This window comes from Cebus imitator, unplaced genomic scaffold (genome assembly GCF_001604975.1).
Source record: "Cebus imitator isolate Cc_AM_T3 unplaced genomic scaffold, Cebus_imitator-1.0 Scaffold246, whole genome shotgun sequence".
NCBI lineage: Eukaryota > Metazoa > Chordata > Mammalia > Primates > Cebidae > Cebus > Cebus imitator.
Window position 1 is genome coordinate 843,346 of NW_016107561.1, and position 21,083 is coordinate 864,428.

Sequence of the window (21,083 nt, forward strand, 5' to 3'; positions counted from 1 at the left end):
TCCCTCCCCTATGTCCCCCCAACTGACCCCAGTGTGTAGTGCTCCCCTCCCTTTGTCCATGTGCTCTCATCGTTCAACACCCGCGCAGAAGCTTTTTTAGTTTAATTGAGTCCCATCTATTTATCTTTGTTTATTGTTACATTTGCTTTTGGGTTCTTAGTCATGAAGGCTTTGGCTAAACCAATGTCTAGAAGGGTTTTTCTGATGTTATCTTCTAGAATTTTTATGGTTTCAGGTTTGCTATTTAAGCCTTTGATCCATCTTGAGTTGATTTTTGTATAGGGTGAGAGATGAGCATCCAGTTTCATTCCTTTACATGTGGCTTGCCAATTATCCCAGCACCATTTGTGGAATAGGGTTTCCTTTCCGTACTTTATGTTTTTGTTTGCTTTGTCAAAGATCAGTTGGCTGTAAGTATTTGGGTTTATTTCTGGGTTCTCTATTCTACTGTGTTGGTCTTTGTGCCTATTTTTATACCAGCAACACACTGTTTTGGTGACTATAGCCTTGTAATATAGTTTGAATTTGGGTACTGTGGTGCTTCCAGATTTGTTCTTTTTTGCTTAGTCTTGCTTTGGCTATGTGGGCTCTTTTTTGGTTCCATATGAATATTAGGATTTTTTTCTAGTTCTGTGAAAAATGATGGTGGTATTTTGATGGGAATTGCATTGAATTTGTAGATTGCTTTTGTCAGTATGGCCATTTTCACAATGTTGATTCTACCCATTTATGAGCATGGAATGTGTTTCCATTTGTTTGTGTAATCTATAATTTCTTTGAGCAGTGTTTGTAGTTTTCCTTGTAGAGGTCTTTCACCTCCCAGATATATTTCTAAGTTTGGTTTGTTTTTTGGGTTTGTTTGTTTTTTACAGCTGTTGTAAAAGGTGTTGAGTTCTTGATTTGATTCTCAGCTTGGTTGCTGTTGGTGTGTAGCAGGACTAGTAATTCGTGTACATTGACTTTGTACCCTGAAACTTTACTGAATTCATTTATCAGATATAGGAGATTTTTGGATGAGTCTTCAGGGTTTTCTAGGTATACGGTTGCATCATCGTCAACAGTGACAGTTTGACTTTCTGTTTCCGATTTGGATGCGTTTTCTTTCTTTCCCTTGTCTGATTGCTCTGGCTGGGACTTCTAGTACTATGTTGAATAGAAATGGTGAAAGTGAGCATCCCCGTTGTCTTGTTCCAGTTCTCAGGCGGAATGCTTTCAACTTTTTCCTGTTCAGTATATTGTTAGCTGTGGGTTTATCATAGATGACTTTTATTACCTTATGATACGTCCCTTCTATGCCGATTTTCCTGAGGGTTTTAATCATAAGGCGGTGCTGGATTTTGTCAAATGCTTTTTCTGCATCGCTTGAGATGATCATGGGATTTTTGTTTTTAATCCTGTTTATCTGTTGTGTCACATTTATGGACTTGGGTATGTTAAACCATCTCTACATCCCTAGTATGAACCCCACTTGATCATGGTGGATTATGTTTTTGATATGCTATTGGATTTGGTTAGCTAGTATTTTGTTGAGGATTTTTGCATCTATGTTCATGAGAGATATTGGCCTGTAGTTTTCTTTTATTTTGTTATGTTTTTCCTGGTTTTGGTATTAGTGTGATACTGGTTTTAAAGAATGCTTTAGGGTGGATTCCCTCTTTATCTTTTGGAATAGGTTGAATAGGATGGGTATTATTTCTTCTTTGAATGTCTGATAGAATTCAGCTGCGGGTTGATTTTTCATTACTGTAAAGCACCAGATGTATAAGATGATTTTCAGTGACAAATATTCTTCTCAAAATTAATGACAAACTCATTCAAACGTAGACAGTAAAGAAGAAATGTTAATTGTCTCTTTGATCACCAAAGATGTGGACTTGTATTACTCTTCCCTCTGCAACAGAGAAACTTGCATAGCAATGAGCTTGGAACTGTTCGCACATTGTGAAATGCCAGCACCCTGATGGGCCTTAACGATTGGATAATCCAGTTTTTCATTTTAGAAATGAGGAATCAAATACCTTTAGAGAGTTTTGTTAAGGTCACACCAAAACTTAGGGCATGGGGCAAGTTTTGTGTCTCCTGATTCCTGGTCCTGTGCTCTTTGTCTAAACCTCCATCTCCATGGCCATGTTCACTTAAAAGGGGAAATTCAAAGAATGTTCCAGGTGAGACCAAAGATAAGAAAGCCTATCCCTGCAAAAATCTGTTACATAGCAAGTCTCCATGGGTGATAACAGTGACAGGTTCCTGTCACGTCTGTCTCTGTGACAATTTGAATCATAATCATAGTAAGAGATAGAAAATACACTTCAGATAGTTCATCTGCATACTTATTCTTAAAAATGAGATATTAAATAGTCACAGATCTGAAGTATTTCTCACTTTCAAAATTTTTGTGGCACACATGAATGTCCTCAAATCTGTGTTACTTGCCCATGCCTGAATGAAAGTGACTCTGGACTTTGGGGAAAGTGAGACTTCACGTGGGAAAGTGAGACTTCACGTGGAAAAGTTACAATCTTTATGCCAAATGCAACTGGAAGTTGGTGCAGTGCTAACTACATTTCCAAATTTGATTTTATACCTAGGATGACTCCAAGGTTTAGCCCTTGAGTGACAACAGGACAACAGCTTCTATCAGGGATGTATTCTAATTTTAATCACTGGCTGCTTCATATTGGTCACCAACAAGGAACTCTGTCTTGTTCCTTTAGTCAGCTACTATTTCAGGAGGGTCTAGTGTGTTGCAAACTCTGGGCTAGGTTCAGAGCAGGTGTTCATAAGTATTGTATGGCACGGGCTTAAGGTGCCCTATCAGGGGTCTAAAGGTAGCTCATTACTCCCTTCATAATCCAGCTAGGTTGTCCTGAAGAGTTGCTGCTTTATGCCTCTAGAAAATCAAACTTGGAAGAGAGTTGCTTATTTGTTTGTGAGTATATTTCTCAGTGACAGCTGTTCTTATAAGGCCTTGGGAGCGACTATTAATTTTGAGTAGTCAGAAATGCTTCCATCTACTCAGATGTGAGAATTATGGGAGCCTTTTGATGAGTTTTTATTATTTGCATTTCTCAAAAGCTGAAATGGCTTAAATTTACAGCCACAAGCCTTCAGGGTATGGATGTTTCCAAAGCTGCTAGTTACCATATGGGTGCATCTACTTGCAAAAAACAGGTTATAGCAGATTTGACCAATTAGAGTGCTATATTGATTTTTTTCTTCCAATCTTAAAAAATTGGGTACAAATTGGGTAGCCAAATATCACAGGAGTAAAGAAAATGATTCATAAATGAAGAAGGACAGCAAAGTACACTTTTATCAGGTGTTAACTGAAATAAAATATTTTCCTTTTATTAATAAAGACTCCACAACTTTATTAGTTCTCAATTTTCTTTCATTGATTTATAACCCAGTTTTAGCTGCTCAATTGTTAAAAATCATAAAAGCTAGACAAGTCTTTTTATTACCCGTTTTAATTTCTTTTCTATATTTCAGGGCTGCCATTATTTATAACCAAAGTAATAGCGATGCCATTTATCAAAATGGCTTATGCTGTCTGTCGCCTCCATGACCACCTGCACTTAATACAGGGTCTGGCTTAACTAAAAGGTGAACTTTGCCAGGAGAAAAGGCTTTCAATAAAAGGAAACTTTTTCCATTACATTTAATTTGTCTTCTTGATGGCAGCAGACTGGCTGACCTATCTTATCTAAATGTAATAAACATTAAAGTCAGGATTTGAGCCTGATGACTCTTAGAAGAAAATTGGGCTGTGTCAGTTCACTGGGACTCAGAAAGAGAAAAATCAACCTATAGATGAAAATTTCACTCTGAGATCATTAAGAAATATTACAGTATCAGCAGAGAATGCTGACTATATTTCTAATATGTCTAATATGCATACATATACATATAGCTAGGTAACTTGCTAGATGGATGACACTCAGTGCTTTCATAATTCCCAACTCTGGGACTCACAAATAATTATAAAGTAATTTATAATATAATATGGCTTATAATATTTAAGTAAATACTAATTGTCTTAGTTGTTTTGAAAATTCTTCAAATTTTTCAACCAAAAATTTAGAGGCTTATTGGTTGAACACCCAAAAGAAAGCTAATTACTTGGGTTTTTAGACTTCACAAGCACTGAAAAAGGGAAAGACAAATTAAGTGGAAATTAGTAGGCCTCGAATTATTGATTTCATTTTCTAATGGCTTTTATTTCAGTCTTTTGTCTTTAGAATATATTTTACTTACTGAATTGCAAAACAAGCTTACCATTATGCTTTTTTTAGGCCTAAGAAATATGCTATTTTAATCCTCATTTGTTTGTTTCCTGTGTATTACTCTGCATAACCAAATTTTATAATGAGACAAAGTAGACCATCGGGCTGTTGTTAAACTCTCCTTCAGCATTCTCTAGGCCTATCATATCCGTCACAAATATCCAATTTATTTGACCTCAGTCATCATTTTTAACTTTAACACACAGTTTTCCCATAAGAGCTCAAATATCTTTGCATCATTTCCCACTCCTGCTGTAAGGGTAATAGCTCTAACAGGAAAAGATGCCATTACAAGGATTTTCTCATGAATACTGCATTTCTGTTTGTGTCTGTTCTTTTTCTGTTCTGTAACCTCTTGAAAAGTAATATGTCTCATTATTATATCGGGTTCCATTTTCCTTCTGCACATCTGAGCCTTACTTCAAATGAGAATACTGTGAAGATTTTACGGGAAGTAAGATACCTTCCTCAAAAGCAGTATAGCCAAGAAACTGGTAAAGTATCTCCATGGTATCTAAAGTGTTACTTCTAACTGCGCAGAGAGATTTTAATCATCAGCACCTGAGTTATAGAATTTCAGAACTCAAATGAAAGTTAAACATCTTGGTTCAATTCCTTCACTTTCACAATGATGAAACTAGGAACTAGAGAAGTTTTTATACATTGCCCAAGATTATACAACCAGCTATTTGCTGAGCTGAGACTTGAAATCCAATTGCCCCAAATCTTAGGTTATTAAAAGAAAAAGACATATGGTGTTAACTCTTGCATTAAATTTGTAAAAAGAATAATCACTTTTTACTGTTTCTGTAAAAATGATGCATGTCCATTTATAAAAGTTTTACATAATATGAGGAAATATAAGAAAAAAAGCGACAGATTACCCCAAAATGATTCCATAAATAAAATTAATGTTACCATTTAATGAACGTTAAGTGTCTAAATGAATAGGCACAGATAAAAGGATGGAGATGTAGATTGACAAAAAAGAAATTAAAATCATAGAAAGAAAAATAAGGAAAAAGAGTGAAATAACTTTAAGACATTGTGCTTATTCTAGATATGCTATTTTGAAGTACAAACATTAAATTTAATTTTACTTGAACAAAATTGAAAATGAAAACTGAAGAAATTGTTGAACTTCAAATTAAATTTTCTTCACCACATGATATACTGTCTCTAAAACATATGTGACTTTAAGACTGTTTTAAAAATTGAAACGTTAGGGTCACTAGTTTTCAAATGATGTGTTTCCATTTTATAAGTTACCAATGGACTCTTCTAACAGAGATAAAATTAACTTTATTTTCTCCCACCTTCCAATTTTTTTAAGTTATATTCTGAGATCTTTACATTGTGCTATCTTGCGGTTAGCTATTTTTGGTCAGCCAGTATGTTTTTGAAAGATGCACCTGATGTGTTTTATCCAAGTTCTTGTCTGCTTGAGAATATGTATTTGTGGCCTGTACACTTGAAAGGCCCTTTGGTTAGATATACATGTTTTGGGTCACATTTCTTTTACTACATTTTATTTTGTGTTGTTGTTTTCTCAGCTCTGTGTGTTACATAGTAATCTGTTTTTAATTGTGTTTGTTCTGCGCTTGTTTCTTCTACTGGGCCGTTCATTCCAATCATGTTTTTTGTTTCTTCCATTTCTTTCTTAAGTACTGGTGGCTCACATTGTGTGTGTGTGTGTGTGTGTGTGTGTGTGTGTGTGTGTGTGTGTAAGAAAGGAGCATTCAGAGGCATTTATTTTTTTTTAAGGATTTTTTATTTTTCAGTTTAGAATAGCTTTAAACTGTAATATTTTGTTGAAAGCTAGAACTGATATATTGGGTAAAAGGAATTGAGGTAGATTGATTTTTAGTTTGAGGTTTTATATTTATCTGGCTAAGATATAGGGTGGGTTTATTGGTTGATGTAGATGTGGTGTCCGAGGCTAGAATTGCCTCTAGTGCTCTGGTTTTTATCTGCCTTTGTTGTCTTTGGGCTTTCCTGGAGTCTTTTAATAGGATCTGAGGCTTGCACTTCTTTTAGCTGTAATCCCCTGTTGTACAGCAGCCGTATGATGTGACGGTCAGGTATGGTGGGAGGAAGCCTTCTATGATCCTAGGGTAGTTTTCAGTCTTTTCCTGAGCCTGTAGTGAGTGTTTCACTTGGTCCTGGTCAGTTAGGTTCTGGTAAAACACCTTCTCTTGAGAGCAAGCCTTGTGAAGGAGAACAGAGAGTTCTGGGAGTATTTAAAAATGGTTACATTTCTTACCCCACTTGATGCCCCAACATGACAGTGAGAACACATAATTTGAAAACTAGAACCCAACTTCACAGTGAGAGCCTGGTGGGACCCCTGGAGGTAAAACTCTCAAAAGTGTGGAGACCTCCCTCAAGACTGGCCCCACTCACAGATTTTAACACTCACACTAGTTTATATTTGAGCCTCCAGAAATTCTGGAATTATTGTTTATCCTGTTTCTACCAATACTGGCTCCAGCAGCAGGCTTCAGTGTCAGGGTGAGTTATGATTCCCTGTGTCCACCTGTCTGTCTCTGCAATCTGAGGGCAGTAGTTTGCCCTGTCATCTCACTTCTCCACTGGATCTAAGAAGGTTGTTAATCTTCATTTTTTTTTTTCAACTTTTTTCTTGTCATGAGGACAGGAATGACTTTTCAGCTCCTAGTGTGTAAGATCGGAAAGCAGAAGTCCTATTTTAGAATACTTTTAGATTTATAGAAAAAAACTGAATATATAGTACAGAGTTCTCATATATCATTCTCAGTTTTCCCTAGTATTACCATCTTCCATTAGCATAGTACATTTGTCATAACTAGTGAACCAATACTGGTACATTATTATTAATTAATGTCTATACTTTATTGATATTTTCTTAGTTTTTACCTAATGGCCTTTTTCTGTTCCAGAATCCCACCCAAGACACCCTATTTTACTTAGTCACTGTGCCTCCTTAGGCCCCTCTTCACTGTGTCAGTTTCTTATACTTGCCTTGTTTTCAGTGACCTTGACACTCTTGAGTAAGTGTTATTCATTTTTGGGAGGGAGACCACAGAGGTAAAAATGCCCATTTTTATCATACCATATCAAGGATGTACACTATCAGTATGACTCACCACTGTTGATACTTGATCACCTGGCCAAAGTTTATCCACTGTAAAGTTACTTGTTTTGCTTCCTTTCCATGCTATATTGTTTGGAAGGAAGTCACTATGCATAGCACACATTTCAGGAGTGGGGAGACAATGGGCTACTTTATTGAGGGTGAAATATCTACATAAATTATTTGGAATTATTCTGAAATGATAATTGAGTTACCCATTTATTCTCATTCTATTTTGGGTTATCCACCAATACTTTATTTTTCAAAGTGAATCTGAGTCCCCCATTTACTTATTTATTTAATTTTTCTGTTTGGGGTTATCCACTAATACTACTTCTTTTTAATTTTTTTTTTTCAAATTGTCTCAGCTTCAGCCATTGGGAGCTCTTTCACTTGATGCCCGTGTTCCTCTGAGACACCACGTCTTGTGTTTTTGTTTTGAGCATGTCCGTGCTTTCTGGCACCACAGGCTGCTTCAGGCTTATCGTGTATATTCCCTGGAATCAGCCGTTGCTCCAAGAGCTGGCTCACTTTTCTTCCTCTTTTTTACCCTTATTTTCTCTTATTTCAACCTGTGTGTCATTTACTTCTTTGGGCTCTATTTAGAGATGGATTTTCTGGTTCCTACATGACTATTAACAATTCTCTGAATTCCTCCCCGGGTGGCTTTGGCTGATCCAACTTACGGTGTATCCTCTGGGTCTGCCTTTGCCTATGTTTCATTCAATGTCACCTCACCTCACTCTTTGTACACGTAGTTTCAGTTTTGGTTCCTTCTAATTATTTCTAACGTTTAAGAGAAGTGGAAGTGGACTAATTGTTGTGGAACACACTAGTGTTTTGTGGGAGCAAGGAAGGGCAGACGCTGGAGAGAAGGAAGGCGGCTATGGTATGTGCAGACCACTTAGAATTGTCCTGAAACTGTTTCATCAACTTTTTCCTTCACTTTGAGGCACATCTTCTCTTGTTTTCTGGTTCAATGGGGGCTGTGGAGTTGCTGGCTGTGGACAATAAAGCCAAACACTTGCTCTCTGACCTTTGCTGCCTCTGTTGCTGGAGACAGGGGCTTCCCTGGCCTCCTCCTCTTACAGCCCCTGCTCACCTTCCTCCTTGAGTGGAATTGCATCCTGATCTTTTTCTCGTTCCCATATTTAGTCTCTTTAATCCCAGCATGGGCAGAATGCAGGTGAGGGTGAGGGTGGCTCTGGGCTGCCCTTGCCTCCCGTCATCTCTTCTCTCCATGGTGGTCCCCTGGATGCTGCTGCCTGACCAACAGTTTGGGTTGTGGTGGTTTCCCAGTTCAGGGACAGGGTTTAGTGGTGCTTTTGAAGAAGGTGAGAGGAGTGAATCAAGTCTTTGCCCCACCATCTTTAACCAGAATGGTTTCATCAGTTTTTATGGTTGGCAGAAAGATGATTTTTGGTGCAGTCACACTTTTCAATATGAGACTGTCTCCAGCAACGTTATAAGGGGAAATGATGGTGCTTGTTCTTTATGAAATCTAGCAGAAAGAAAGAAATTCTTTTTCCTCCATTACTGAGTCCCAAGTATCTTGAAAATTTTTATGTAATTCAGAAATACTTACCTGAGACTTTTTAGAATGTAGTTGTTGTGAGGAATATATAGAACTTCAGGAACTTCACTTTTCTTGAAATATAGGACACCGTATTTCCTTTATCAGAGTCTACAGAGGAAATTGAAGAGGAGTCTCTCCACCTACAGACTGTCACTCACTCTTCCTGATGGTATTTCTCACAAAAATAAAAACTGGAATATCTGTCCTATTAGAAAAATGAGGCAACGAAAATGAAAATGTGTAATTAAGTGCTTGAGAGGGAATGAAAATGTTTAGATAATATACCTGATTTCATTTTAAACGTTTTACTTAACATGAAAAGCCAAAGAGAAGATGTCGGTCTGTGTGGGACAGGGGTAGAGAGATCAGGGACAATTCAGAATTGCCTTCTTTCTGAACCTCTCTTGTATTCTTAATTTGTCAGAAGTGTTACATTTCAGAAAACAGCACTTTCAGCAAAATGGAAAAGGTGTTTTGGGTTTTGGTTTGTTTTCTTTGGTCTTCCAGGCACAATTATTTGTCCTGACCAGTGACTCTTTTGATCTTGGTAAATTGTTCGCTTTTTAAAACAATTTAGGCAGTTTAAATCATTTACACTTCAGAAATGAAACCTACAGAGAATTGCTTTTGTTGATCTATTTTGAAATAAATGATGCAGTAGCTTTGCATTTGTGAAGAGAAAAAAGTCCAGGCCTCTTCTGTACTCTGGGCATCCAACCTGTGGGGAGGGGTTTTGCTATATTTTTATTTTAGGAATGAAGTGGTATTCCTGCCCCTGCTCTCCATCTTCTTCATCCCAGTCACTCAGCAGGTCAGCATCAGGGCCGTCATTTTTCAGGAACTCCTTTATTTGCACTGAGGAAGCCAATCCAAGTAAAAATGATACTCTTCTTTTCTTTTTAGAAGATGGACTTAGGAATGTGACTTTATCTTCTATGTCAGCTGTTATTGTTCCCCAAATGACTTCTTGTGCCACCTGCCCTGCTATCCCAACTCTTTTGCTATTTTAATGTAGTATGCTTTAAAATATAAGATACTTCTAGTTTTTGTTTTACTTTTGAGTGCCTTAAGAAAAATATTCTTTTGAAATAGATTGGCTTAGATATAGCTGATCAGCAACCATCAAATAGAGATACTGTCACTTGGCAGGTAATGCAGATGATGGAAAATGAAGCGACCCTATCAGTCACTTAAGTGTCAAAAGTTTTATGCAGGATTTAGCTAGATGAAATTGCCGATATTCAACAGTTTTTAACTTACAGAATTGGCAATTTCATCTTGTTCAGCCTGAGCTTACAGAAAGCAAGGCCTAAACGGCACTGTTAAGATTCTCTAAAGAGGAGACATGGAGGTGGTTTCCACTGAATCAGAGGGAAAGGACTCACTCATGTTGCAGTTGAAGCTGTTTCTGATGTAAATGTCCTGATTTTAATGGGGGCATGTTTTTCCTATGCTTTACATCTTGGCCTTGGCTTTCTACTTTGGCTTATTCGTATCCCAGTGCCACCTATAGGACCTGGGCCCATTAGCTCACATTTCTATTGTGAGCCACATTGGAACTTGTACACCTGTTCCTTTTCTCCATCCTACCCATACTTTATTGTAAGGATAGCCACCATTATTCTTAGTTTTTGCATGGAGAGGGGTAAGATGATAGTTGCTAACTAATTTTGTATGTCCTGGAATGGACTTCTGGGGAGCTCCAGCCCCACCCTGCTTCCTGCCATTGCCCACTGCTTTACTGACCCTGGGCTGGGGTTCAGGTCCTCAGCAGGGTCCCGCTGACAACTCTTATTGGAACTGTTGATGACTGCCTTGGAGCGGCATGTTTATGTTTCTGGTTACATACACCTAGGAGGAATTTCCCTCTTTCATCTTTATCCTAGAACCCCAAAGACTTTGCGACAGTGTCTTTCATGCACCGCAGATGCCCTTTACCCAGCATTATCCTTAGAGGCCTGGAGTCGGTCCTGACTTTGCCCCCATGACTATGAGCCTCTCCAAGTCACTTAGCTCTTGACCTGGGTGTCTTTAACTCTAAAGTCAGACAGTTGAATATCGTGCTCCTGTGATTATAGGTCTGAAATTCACTTAAAATTGGTCTTTTCCTCCTAAAATATGAACAACAGTGTTGCACATAATTTATACATAGTTATTACATGGACAGAATATTAATAGCACAGAACGCTTGCCTCCCTCTGGGCCTGGAGAGGGAACGCCACTGTTGACTAGGAGGAGATGTGAATGCCTGCTCCCTCCCTGCTCCCACTGCCTAAGTCCTTTTGTTGCATGATTTCTGATTGAGCATGTGCATATGACTATAAATTTCCCCTGACAGAAACCACATCACCTCATCAGCCACATAAGAAAATGACAAAACAACCAACTGTGAAAGTGTGCTTGCCAAGCATCGGGGGAAGCGGGAGGTGCATTTGCACTGGAGGAGATGGAGGCTGGAGGGATCCAGAACATAAGCTCTGCTGTACCTGTCTTCTCTGAGCTGCAACGTGGGGGGAATGTGTTTGTGCCAGTGAGGCCAGGTTCCCGAAAACCCTTTGCTCCTTGAAGCCATGTTACCATGGCTTCCCAGTGGATGCAGAGAGGCCATAAGGGAATGAGGACATGCCACTTTCTCAGTATTACAGCTGATAATAGAGCTAAAGTCCACTCAGCAGATCTTCACGGAATCCTGGTATTTGGTTTCGTTTTCTGTTTGTTTGGTTTCTTTTTTTAGCAGAGAATACTCAGGCTCAGAGAAGCGTAGCTAGTTAGATGGTTAGTGGTCAAGCCAAGATTCAGGCTGGGTCTGTCTTGCCTCAGTGCCCATAGTCTTTTACTTTACCTTGAACTGATTTTAAAGTTGGTTGTCAGCCAACTAAACATTGGTGAGAAACAGAGAAGAGGAAATCCATCCCATGGTGTTACCTTCAACCCACTCCAAGGTTTCTCTGCTTTGATAGAAAGAACACTAGGAGGAAAGAGACACACATCTGCAGAACTTCAATCAACTTTTAAGAAAGGCTATAAAGTATCAAAGACACCTTTAAGAGATGAAAAGGGAAAATTATTCTTACTGAGGAAAAGCAGACAACTAATTTTAAAATGGACAAAAGAGTTGAAAAGACACTTCCTAAAAATGACTAACCAGATGGTGGATGAGCAGGTGAAAAGATGTTTGACGTCATTAGTCATCAGAGAAATGCAAATGTGAGCCACAGTAGACATGATCACGTACCCGCCAGCGTTGCCAAGGACAACCGTAGTACCAAGGACTGGTGAAGATCTGGAGCAACCACATCTCTAAGTCACTTCTGGTAGCATCTCAGTTGATAAAACTGTTTTGAAAACCATTTGGTAGTTTCAAATACAGCTGAACACACTCACATTATATAACCCAGCATTTCCAACACTTAAGAGTGTGACCATCAGAAATAACGTATATATGTTTGGCCGGGTACGGTGGCCCACGTCTGAAATCCCAGCACTTTGGGAGGCCAAAGTGAGTGGATCATGAGGTCAGGAGTTCAAGACCAGCCTGGCCAAGATGAGGAAACCCCATATCTACTAAAAATACAAAAATCAGCTGGGCGTGGTGGCAGGCACCTATAATCCCAGCTACTCAGGAGGCCGAGGCAGAAAATTGCTTGAACCTAGGAGGTAGAGGTTGCAGTGAGCCAAGATCATGCCACTGCACTCCAGCCTGGGCTACAGAGCAAGACTCTGTCTCAACAAAAAAAAGAAATATGTACATATATTCATCAGAAGATCTATAGGAAAGTGATCATAGCAGCACAATTTCTGGTAGCTAAAAACTGGAAACTAACAAAAAGCCCAACAGCAAGATAATGAACACATACATTATGGAATGTGCGCATAGTGCAATACGTACAGCAGTGAATATCAGCAAACTATTGCTACACATAACGACATGGTTGGATCTCACAATATGAAGCTGAACAAAAGGAGGTAGACACGGAAGACTGCGTAGTGTATGACATCTGTTACGTGAAGTTAAAAAGTAGGAAAAACCAAACAATGCTGTTCGAAGTGTCAGACCTGCGTTAACTTTGTAGGGGTGAGAGGGAATGCCTGGCAGGGAGCAAGTACAGTTCTTGGGGTCTGACAGTATTGTGTTTCTTGATCCGAGTGCTGGTTACACAGTGTGTTCAGATTTTGAAAATACATCGAGTTCTTCCCTTGTGATATGTGCACTTTTCTCTATGTATATTATGCTTTAATACGATGTTTTTAAAGTATTATATATACAGATGATAGTCTTTAATTTTTGACTCCCAGTGTGGCAATATAAATTTAAATCAACTTAGTGATTTGCATAGGCATAAAATTGGAATTTTGTGACATATTGTGCCCTACATTGTGAGAGAAATGCTCATTTTTTTCTTGATAATGCTTCATTGGCTTCAATTTGTCTGGTCCCGACAAGTTGAGAAAGGAAGAAAATAGTGAATTCTGCAACTGCAGCAGTTATTGCTGCTTAGCACTCATTCGGCCAAGCCAACGCCGGCTAGTCAGATTCTCACCAGATTACAGAATCTTGTCTGGAAGTCTGTAGTAAAACTTATTATTTATAATTTTTGTACCTCCAAGAAGAAAAGCATAAGGAAAATCCTATGAAATGCTAAGATCAGGCAAAAACGAATTCTGAACGTTCACTTTTAGAAAACAAGGTGAACATATGCAAAGAGAAGTCCTCTTTTCACATGGGCAGTCTTCATTCGCAGTGGTAACTGAAAAGGCAATACTGAATATTTAGAGAACCTTAGTAACTGTCTGAAAAGGATTTTACAAAATGTTCAGGTGTGTAGGTTGAATTTTCAAATTCTTATCTCAACACAAAACTAATTGAATTCTAGCAAAGCCGACTGAAAGAAGAACAAACGTGTTTTAAAAAACAAAAAATATAAAACACCACCTGACACAGAGTCTGATATGTCATCTGAGACAGAATGTTGAGATTCACTTCTGTTCTTCATGGAGTTCCCATTTTCCTGTCTTCGCCTTTGACCATTGGGGAATCTGACCCAAGGTTGATTGATCTGTTAAAGGTCACACCGTTGGTGATAAAGCAAGGCAGGGCTCACCATCTTTAAACTTGCAGCCTCTTTCCTTTCAGCCCATGGAAGAGATTTTAAATCATAGATTAATAATAGCGCAGCAATTAAAAGGTGTGATATTAATGCATGTCTTTTAAAATGTCTATTTCAGCTTGCCGCCCTTGAATTTCCTCCAAAGAAACTATTTGGAAATAAGGATGAACGTGTGGTTGCTGAGAGGCGAAGTCGCTTAGAGGTAACAGAATTAAGCTGTTTTTGCTCTGTGTAGGTAGAAAATGTGCCATCTAATTGACCAGTGAGAATTGTTTCTGTTAAATACTATTACGTTTGTTCACAAGTGTGAAGGTGCTGCCTCGTTAACACAGGAGATGGCAGCAGTAGATTATGAAGATATGACATCAGCTTGTTTAAGATACAAGTCCTTATCTTCCTCTGGTCTAGCGGAACATTTTTCTTATTTTTAAGAAGATGCATTTATTCTAAGGGTTAGGAAGCAGGATGTCAGTGACAACTAAATATTCACCGTAGACAGATGGTATGTGATACAGGATGAGAGTACAGAGCTTGCTGCAAAAACTTGGAATTAATTAAGTGAAGATTTATAGTATTACATCATTGTTGCTTTTTCAAGAGAGTTGGAAGCAAAAAGACACATACCTATTTTAGTCATGGGTAGGTTTCATTTGACTTATTTTAACTTAATCTCCCAAGCCAGCTACATGTAGAACTCTGGTTTAACACAACTGTCGTTTTTCTGACTGCCTCACTGCCAATGCACATTGTTGACTGCTTTATCTAGTTTACATTTCTTTTTTGGGATATAGTTGCTTATTTGGTTGGAGATGCTAATGAGGCTGAGTCTTTTCGCCAAGGCAGGGACCAATTGTTTTCTTTGAGAATGGTGAAAGCATGATCATGGCTAGTCCTTGCTTGTTGGTCACTCTCTTGCCGTTGTGAACCACTGAGGCAGACAAGGGACAGAAGTACAAATAGCTGATGATGGCCTAGTGTCAGCAGGCTTTCAGGGGGACTCTCAAAGTTGCCCTTGCTACTTCTTTTGTTTCTGTTTTTGTTTTGTTTGAGACAGTCTCTGTCACCCAGGCTTGAGTGCAATGGCGGGATCTCGGCTCTCTGCAATCTCCACCTCCCAGGTTCAAGCGAGTCTCCTGCCTCAGCCTCCTGAGTAGCTGGGATTTCAGGCATGCACCGCTATGCCCAGCTAATTTTTGTATTTTTAGTAGAGACTAGGTTTCACCATGTTGGCCAGGGTGGTCTCAAACTCCTGACCTCAAGTGATCCTCCCGCCTTGGCCTCCAAAGTGCTAGGATCACAAGGGTGAGCCACCGTGCCCGGCCCTTTGCTACTTCTTTCAGAGTAATATTAGTAAGACCTATTGGAAATAAAGTCTAATAGGGAAAGGCCTGAGAGAGCCCTTTCTGGATTGTGAAGTACTATAAAAAAAAGTATGTATTCTCATTCCTGGTGACAGCCAGTTAAAATTGGCTTCCCATGGCATGCACCTAATGCCAGTGAACAAGGATTAGGGAAATATCTAGAGGATGGAGGTTCCCATGAGGGCAGAAGGAGAGAAGTGGAAGCCAAGGAGAAATTGAAGACTGGGAGGTTGTTGTCCATGAGGAGCATTTTAGAGCTTTGAGATCTTGAATATAGAACCACTCAGAGAAAAGAGGGGTTTCAGAGTGCAGCCATGCTTAGAGGCATTTGAGTTAAACTACAGAGTTACACATCTGAAGAAGCAATTCCTCCTAGGAAGGCGTGCTCCTGATTCCCAACTAAAGAATTTGTCTTTAAGGAAAAGATTCTTGTGGTGCGTCTGCTTGATCAAATTTTCTCAAAGATTTGATTGTATCACACAAAAAAAATTAAAAATAGCAGTAGAACTAGGGATGATTTTCTTTACCTAACTATTCCCTGCCTTCATTAACTAGACCTGCCTTTAATGGAGACATGGAGAATGATGGTTTATAAACATGATTTTATATGCCAACAGAAAATAGATGGTGTCATCCCTGGCTACTCAGGGCTCTGGTTAAACTCACATGGTACGCAGCTGTGCCACGACAGGTTGGACGTTTTGTGTGCCATGCATTTGTGAGCACAACACTGGTACCCTTGGTTTTCCATTCCAGCTTCCTGAGTTAGAGCAAAGTTCAGGGCACCTTTCATTCTTAATGCTTTCAGGTGGAACCTTTGTTTGTCCTTTTGGCGTCACTCCTTCATCACTTAATCCTTCTAAACCTTCAGCTGTTGATGAGCAGAGTTTTAGTTTAATATCTCTGCCTAGACAAGGATCCCTTCCCTTGGCTGTGACTGCTCTTTATCTACAGCACCGTCCTTTAGAGAACAGCTTCCACACCTTATGGAAATAAACTCTTACTTTTGAAATTTAATGCATTTCACCTAATGTTGACTATTAAATCTTAGATTATCTTCTTTTCAAGGAGCAAGTATAAGTAACCTTCACTTTAATAGAAAGTTAATCTGAGATTCTCAAGTTAATTTCCTGCAACTATTTTCATATGAAAATGAACTTTTTCTGAAAAAAGCTCTGAACTTTTTCATTTTCACATGAAAATCTGCCCAAATTAGCCCCAAGTTAATGAGCTTTCTGTTTTGTTTTTGCTCATTGATGAAAGGTACGTTTTGGGTTACTAATTTCAGAGAACATTATTATCTACTTGGAAATATTTCTACTAATCATTTTAATAATCTATCATTTCAAGGGGTAAGTATAATTAATGAGAAAAATGAAATCCTCTAAAACCACAAACCTTTACAGAATAATACAATCACCTCTGGAAGTAAGAGGCTGAGACATGCTAGGAAGTTTTCTTCAAAACTGCCTAGAAAACTGGAGCAGGCAGCAAACCAAATCTACCTCTTCTGTTCCTATTTACATCTCCTTAGCTTGAGCGTTAAGATAGATCAAAATAAATGTGATAGCTAGGAGTATGGATTGGAGCAGATCTTCCCAGTTTTGAGTACTGATTCTATTACTTTGGAATTATTTAATGTCACTGTTTCAGTGTCCTTCTCTGAAAAATGAAAATAATAATACGATTTTCCTAGAGTTGTACTGAGAATTAAATGTGATTGTATACATAACAGAGAATCTGGTACAAAGAAAAACACTGAAAAATGTTAGCTGGTCCTGTGATAATAGTGCTGATTGCGGTGGTAGTGATGGTGATCATGATAAGGACAATGATGAAGCCTTATGGTGCATTTCGGAGCTGTTTTAAGAGCCAAGGGAGGGCAGAAGAGCACCACTCCGCAGCACTCATGAAATGTAACAATAGTAGTATTTCAGTTTGTTACATTTACCTGCAAAATCAATTTCCGAGACCAGAGACACTAAAATCCTGTGACAATTCTTATTCATGATGATTCCTGGAAGATACTGGAATTCTTGCTGTAATACCAGCTTGTCTTTCAACCTATAAGATTGCAATCTGAAAAATAGAAATGATTTTCTGAAAGATTTAATCATGGTGGAGCTGTTGTCCAAAGTGATAAAGGTTAGAGGCACAGGATCATCACGAAAGGAGCACGGTTCCTCCAGATTGACACAGTGGTTGTTTACAGCTGGTTAGTTCTCTTGGCATGTCTGCCAGGTCGTTGCCTGCAAGACTACCCACTGTGAAGTCCCCAGCTGACCTGTCGTATGCCCTGGGCTTTTGCCTGTGAAAAAAATAGGTTAAGTGTCAATGAGTTTCAGCCAAAAAAAATCCCAGGAATACACCTATTTTTAAAGCAATGTGAGATTTATTGATTCACCGCAACGAGAAAGAACCATTCGAACCACAGGAACCATGCAGACTTCTCAGTAAGAAGGCATTAAAAGGAAGTTATTAAGAATTTGGGCTTCTATTAGCTAATTTGGGGAAAAGTGCAGGAAAGCAGGGCTTTGCTCTGGATTGGATGCTGGGGGAAGTTCTCTGATTGGGTGTATTAATTCTTATCTAGAAAGCAAGAAGAACAGAGTGAGGTTTAAAACATGATTGATAAACCAAGATATGGATTCAACCTAAGTGTCCATTAATGGATGAATGACAATATGGTATATATACACAATTGAATGTTACTCAGCCTTAAAAAGAATGAAATCCCGTTGTTTACAGCAATATGAATGGAACTGGAGATTATTATGTTAAGTATAATAAGCCAGGAAGAGAAAGACAAATATTCCATGTTCTCATTCATATATGGGAGCAAAAAAAGTGGATCTCATGGGGATATAGAGTAGAATGGTGGTTATCAGAGGCTGAGAAGGGGAGGAGGGTGGGAGAAAAGAAGTTGGTTAATGGGTATGAAAAGACAGTGAGAAGGAGTAAGTTCTAGTATTTGATAATGCAGTTGGGCTATTACAGTTCATTATAACTTATTGTGTATTTCAAAATCGCTAAAAGATATGAATTGCAGTGTTCCTAACACAAAGTAAAGATAAATGAGGCGATGGATATTCCAATTACCCTGACATTACACATTTTATATAGGTGTCAACCATCACGTATAGCCCCAAGATATGAACAACTAGAGCATATCAATAAAAAGTATGATTGATGAAAAGCACTATATTAGTCCAGAAAAGGAAGTATTTGATTATATTTGATCACAGTGTTCATGTTTTTGTCTTTGTGTCTTTGATCTGGCATGATTATGGAGTGGCCTTTTTTTAATTTTTATTTTTTTGGCTTGATCCTTCATGGTCACAGAGTAGCCTTGTCTGGTGTTGATATTCTTTGAAATTGTTTATGGTCCATGGGAGAACACGGCAGCTTAGCTGTGAAAATGCCAGGCTGGTTCCCAACTGCTTTGCTTTTATTTTTCTCGCAGTAAAGGGATGCCCAGAGTTTAGAGGCACTGTCCTATCTAATGGGAAACCTGAACTAAGTGAAGAACTGTTTCCAAAATAAAGTCTCAGTAGTTCAAATGACTTATCTGCCAAATACAGGTATTAGTAATGGCTGTCAGTATTGACACATCACCACGACCACCACCTCACAGCCAGGAGTCACCTTTCTGGCTTATGGTGCCTGCAACACACACGCTAGTTTTTTCTGACTAAAAAGAGTTTCTCATTCTACTTTAGTTTTATTTTACTCTCAAACCTCTAATTTTCAATAATAGAATCATTTAGTGTAGACATTTTATAGATGGAGTCTTTTTGGTTTCAAAGTAAATATCCAGGAGTAAAAATCCTCAGTATTTCTGAGTTTCCTCAATCATTTACCTAATGGAAAGATATTAGGGAATTCTACATTTAATGTTCTTTTCATCTATTCTCTGCTGGTCTCACAAAGCATGTAATAATAGAACCATTATCAAACCTAGGCAGAAATTAAAGAAATACTTCATAGGAAGAACCGTTTTCTTCCTCATTCAGGTTTTTATTTTTCCTTGTGGTTATCTGGTTATTTACATTAGCAGTAGCTGTTTTCTCTTATTAGTCCATTACCACTATCACCAATAGCAAAGCGTTTTTGAAAGGTGTTACGTTCAGTGGCTGTTGGAGTCTTCAAGGAAATTGAACTGGAGTCTGGGGGCTTTTCCATGTTGGTGGTTCTTGGAGTCAGAGAAGCTGAAGATGCTGTGATCCTGAGGCTAACTGCCTGTCAAATCATTTTATACAACAGAAACCTTATGAATATGTGTTAGTGCTTTATGAATGCATCAATAAGCGAGTCTCCAGTTGGAGGGTAAGTGGGAAAATCTCACTTTGGTTTTCATGAGCAGTCATTGATTTAAGAGGAAGGCAAAATTAAGGCAACTGTTTTCAAGAATCATAGCAACTTTCAAACCTAGATGGAAGCCTAGGGGAGAAAAGGGAGGGCTCACTACACTGTCATCAGACAGTTGTACTCTGCCATTTTTCTCCTTCTCATTCCCCAAATGACACTCAGTATTGACTCAGGGAGTCAAAACCCACTGTAAGCAGAAAGCTGTTCTCCATCTTTGGGCTACCAGTTTAAACTCTAAGCTGGAAATTGGGATCTTCATTTCTTTATCAATCATGTTTTAAGTCAACCAAAACAGCTCAGGGCTTGGAATCCTTCCCTCAGCTCAAATGTCTTCTCCTGAGTGAGGCAGGCCTTCCCTGCCCACCGAGTAGAAGCAGCCTGGCCCTAATGCCGTCCACCAGATCGTGTCCCCTGTTATTTATTGGTCACAGCATTAAGCAGTTGTCGGGAAGGTTTTTTGCTGATTGATTGGTTGATTTTGTTTTGTGAAGTATTTTATGTTTTATGAGAAGGGAAGTTTGTGAAGACAGCAATTCCAGATGCTTCATTCACCTAGAACAGTATCAGTTAAAAGGTCCCTTAAAAGGTCCTCAGTAGATATTTGTTCTGTGTCCAGTTAAAGCTGTGTTGAACGGCAAATAGCAGATACTTGTTCTGACCAAAAAAAAATTCAAAATAAGAGCACATTTGTAAACATGGGTTTGAATGCTTGCTCTACCACATTGCAAAATGGCACTTGGCAAGCTATTTAGCCCCTCTCAGCATCATTATTCTCAGTGCAAAACAAGGATAAGAACAACTAATTTTCAGGATTGTTGAGGGTATCAAATGAGAATGATATAATATGTGAAAGGTACCTAGTAGAAAGCATAGCCTGTAATAGATCCTCAGTTGATACATGATCAAGTTAAAAGCATACGCTATAAAACCATTAGACATGGTTGTGAATTACTGCTCTGCTACTTCATGACTGAGTAATCTTGGACAAGTTACTTCTGTGTGAACCTGTTTTCTCACCCATAAAATGGAAATAATTTTACTCATCTTACACAGTTGTGAATTCATATAAAATATTTGGATAGATTCCTGACATATAGCAAACACTAGAAATGATTACTTTCTTTAAGTTGTTGCTACTTTGCAATTTTCTTATAGTGAGTTATAGTATAATTTTACAAGTAAACATTTAAAATCCTAGCTTATGCAATAAGACAGGAAAAAATATATACTGGTTGCTGTGTTATTCACAGACAACATGATTGTTTGTGTAGA

The 21,083-nt window shown here is 38.5% G+C and overlaps 1 protein-coding gene across 5 annotated transcripts in view; it reads left to right on the plus strand.

The window, feature by feature from the left end:
- Nucleotides 1-21,083, plus strand: part of KIF16B (kinesin family member 16B) — a 294,367-nt gene that overhangs the window by 243,627 nt on the left and 29,657 nt on the right. For all 5 annotated transcript variants that reach the window (XM_017498602.2, XM_017498606.2, XM_037727902.1 and 2 more), the window contains one exon: nucleotides 14,201-14,284. In XM_017498602.2, coding sequence (XP_017354091.1) covers nucleotides 14,201-14,284 — 84 coding nt within the window. The remainder of the gene's footprint in view (nucleotides 1-14,200; nucleotides 14,285-21,083) is intronic.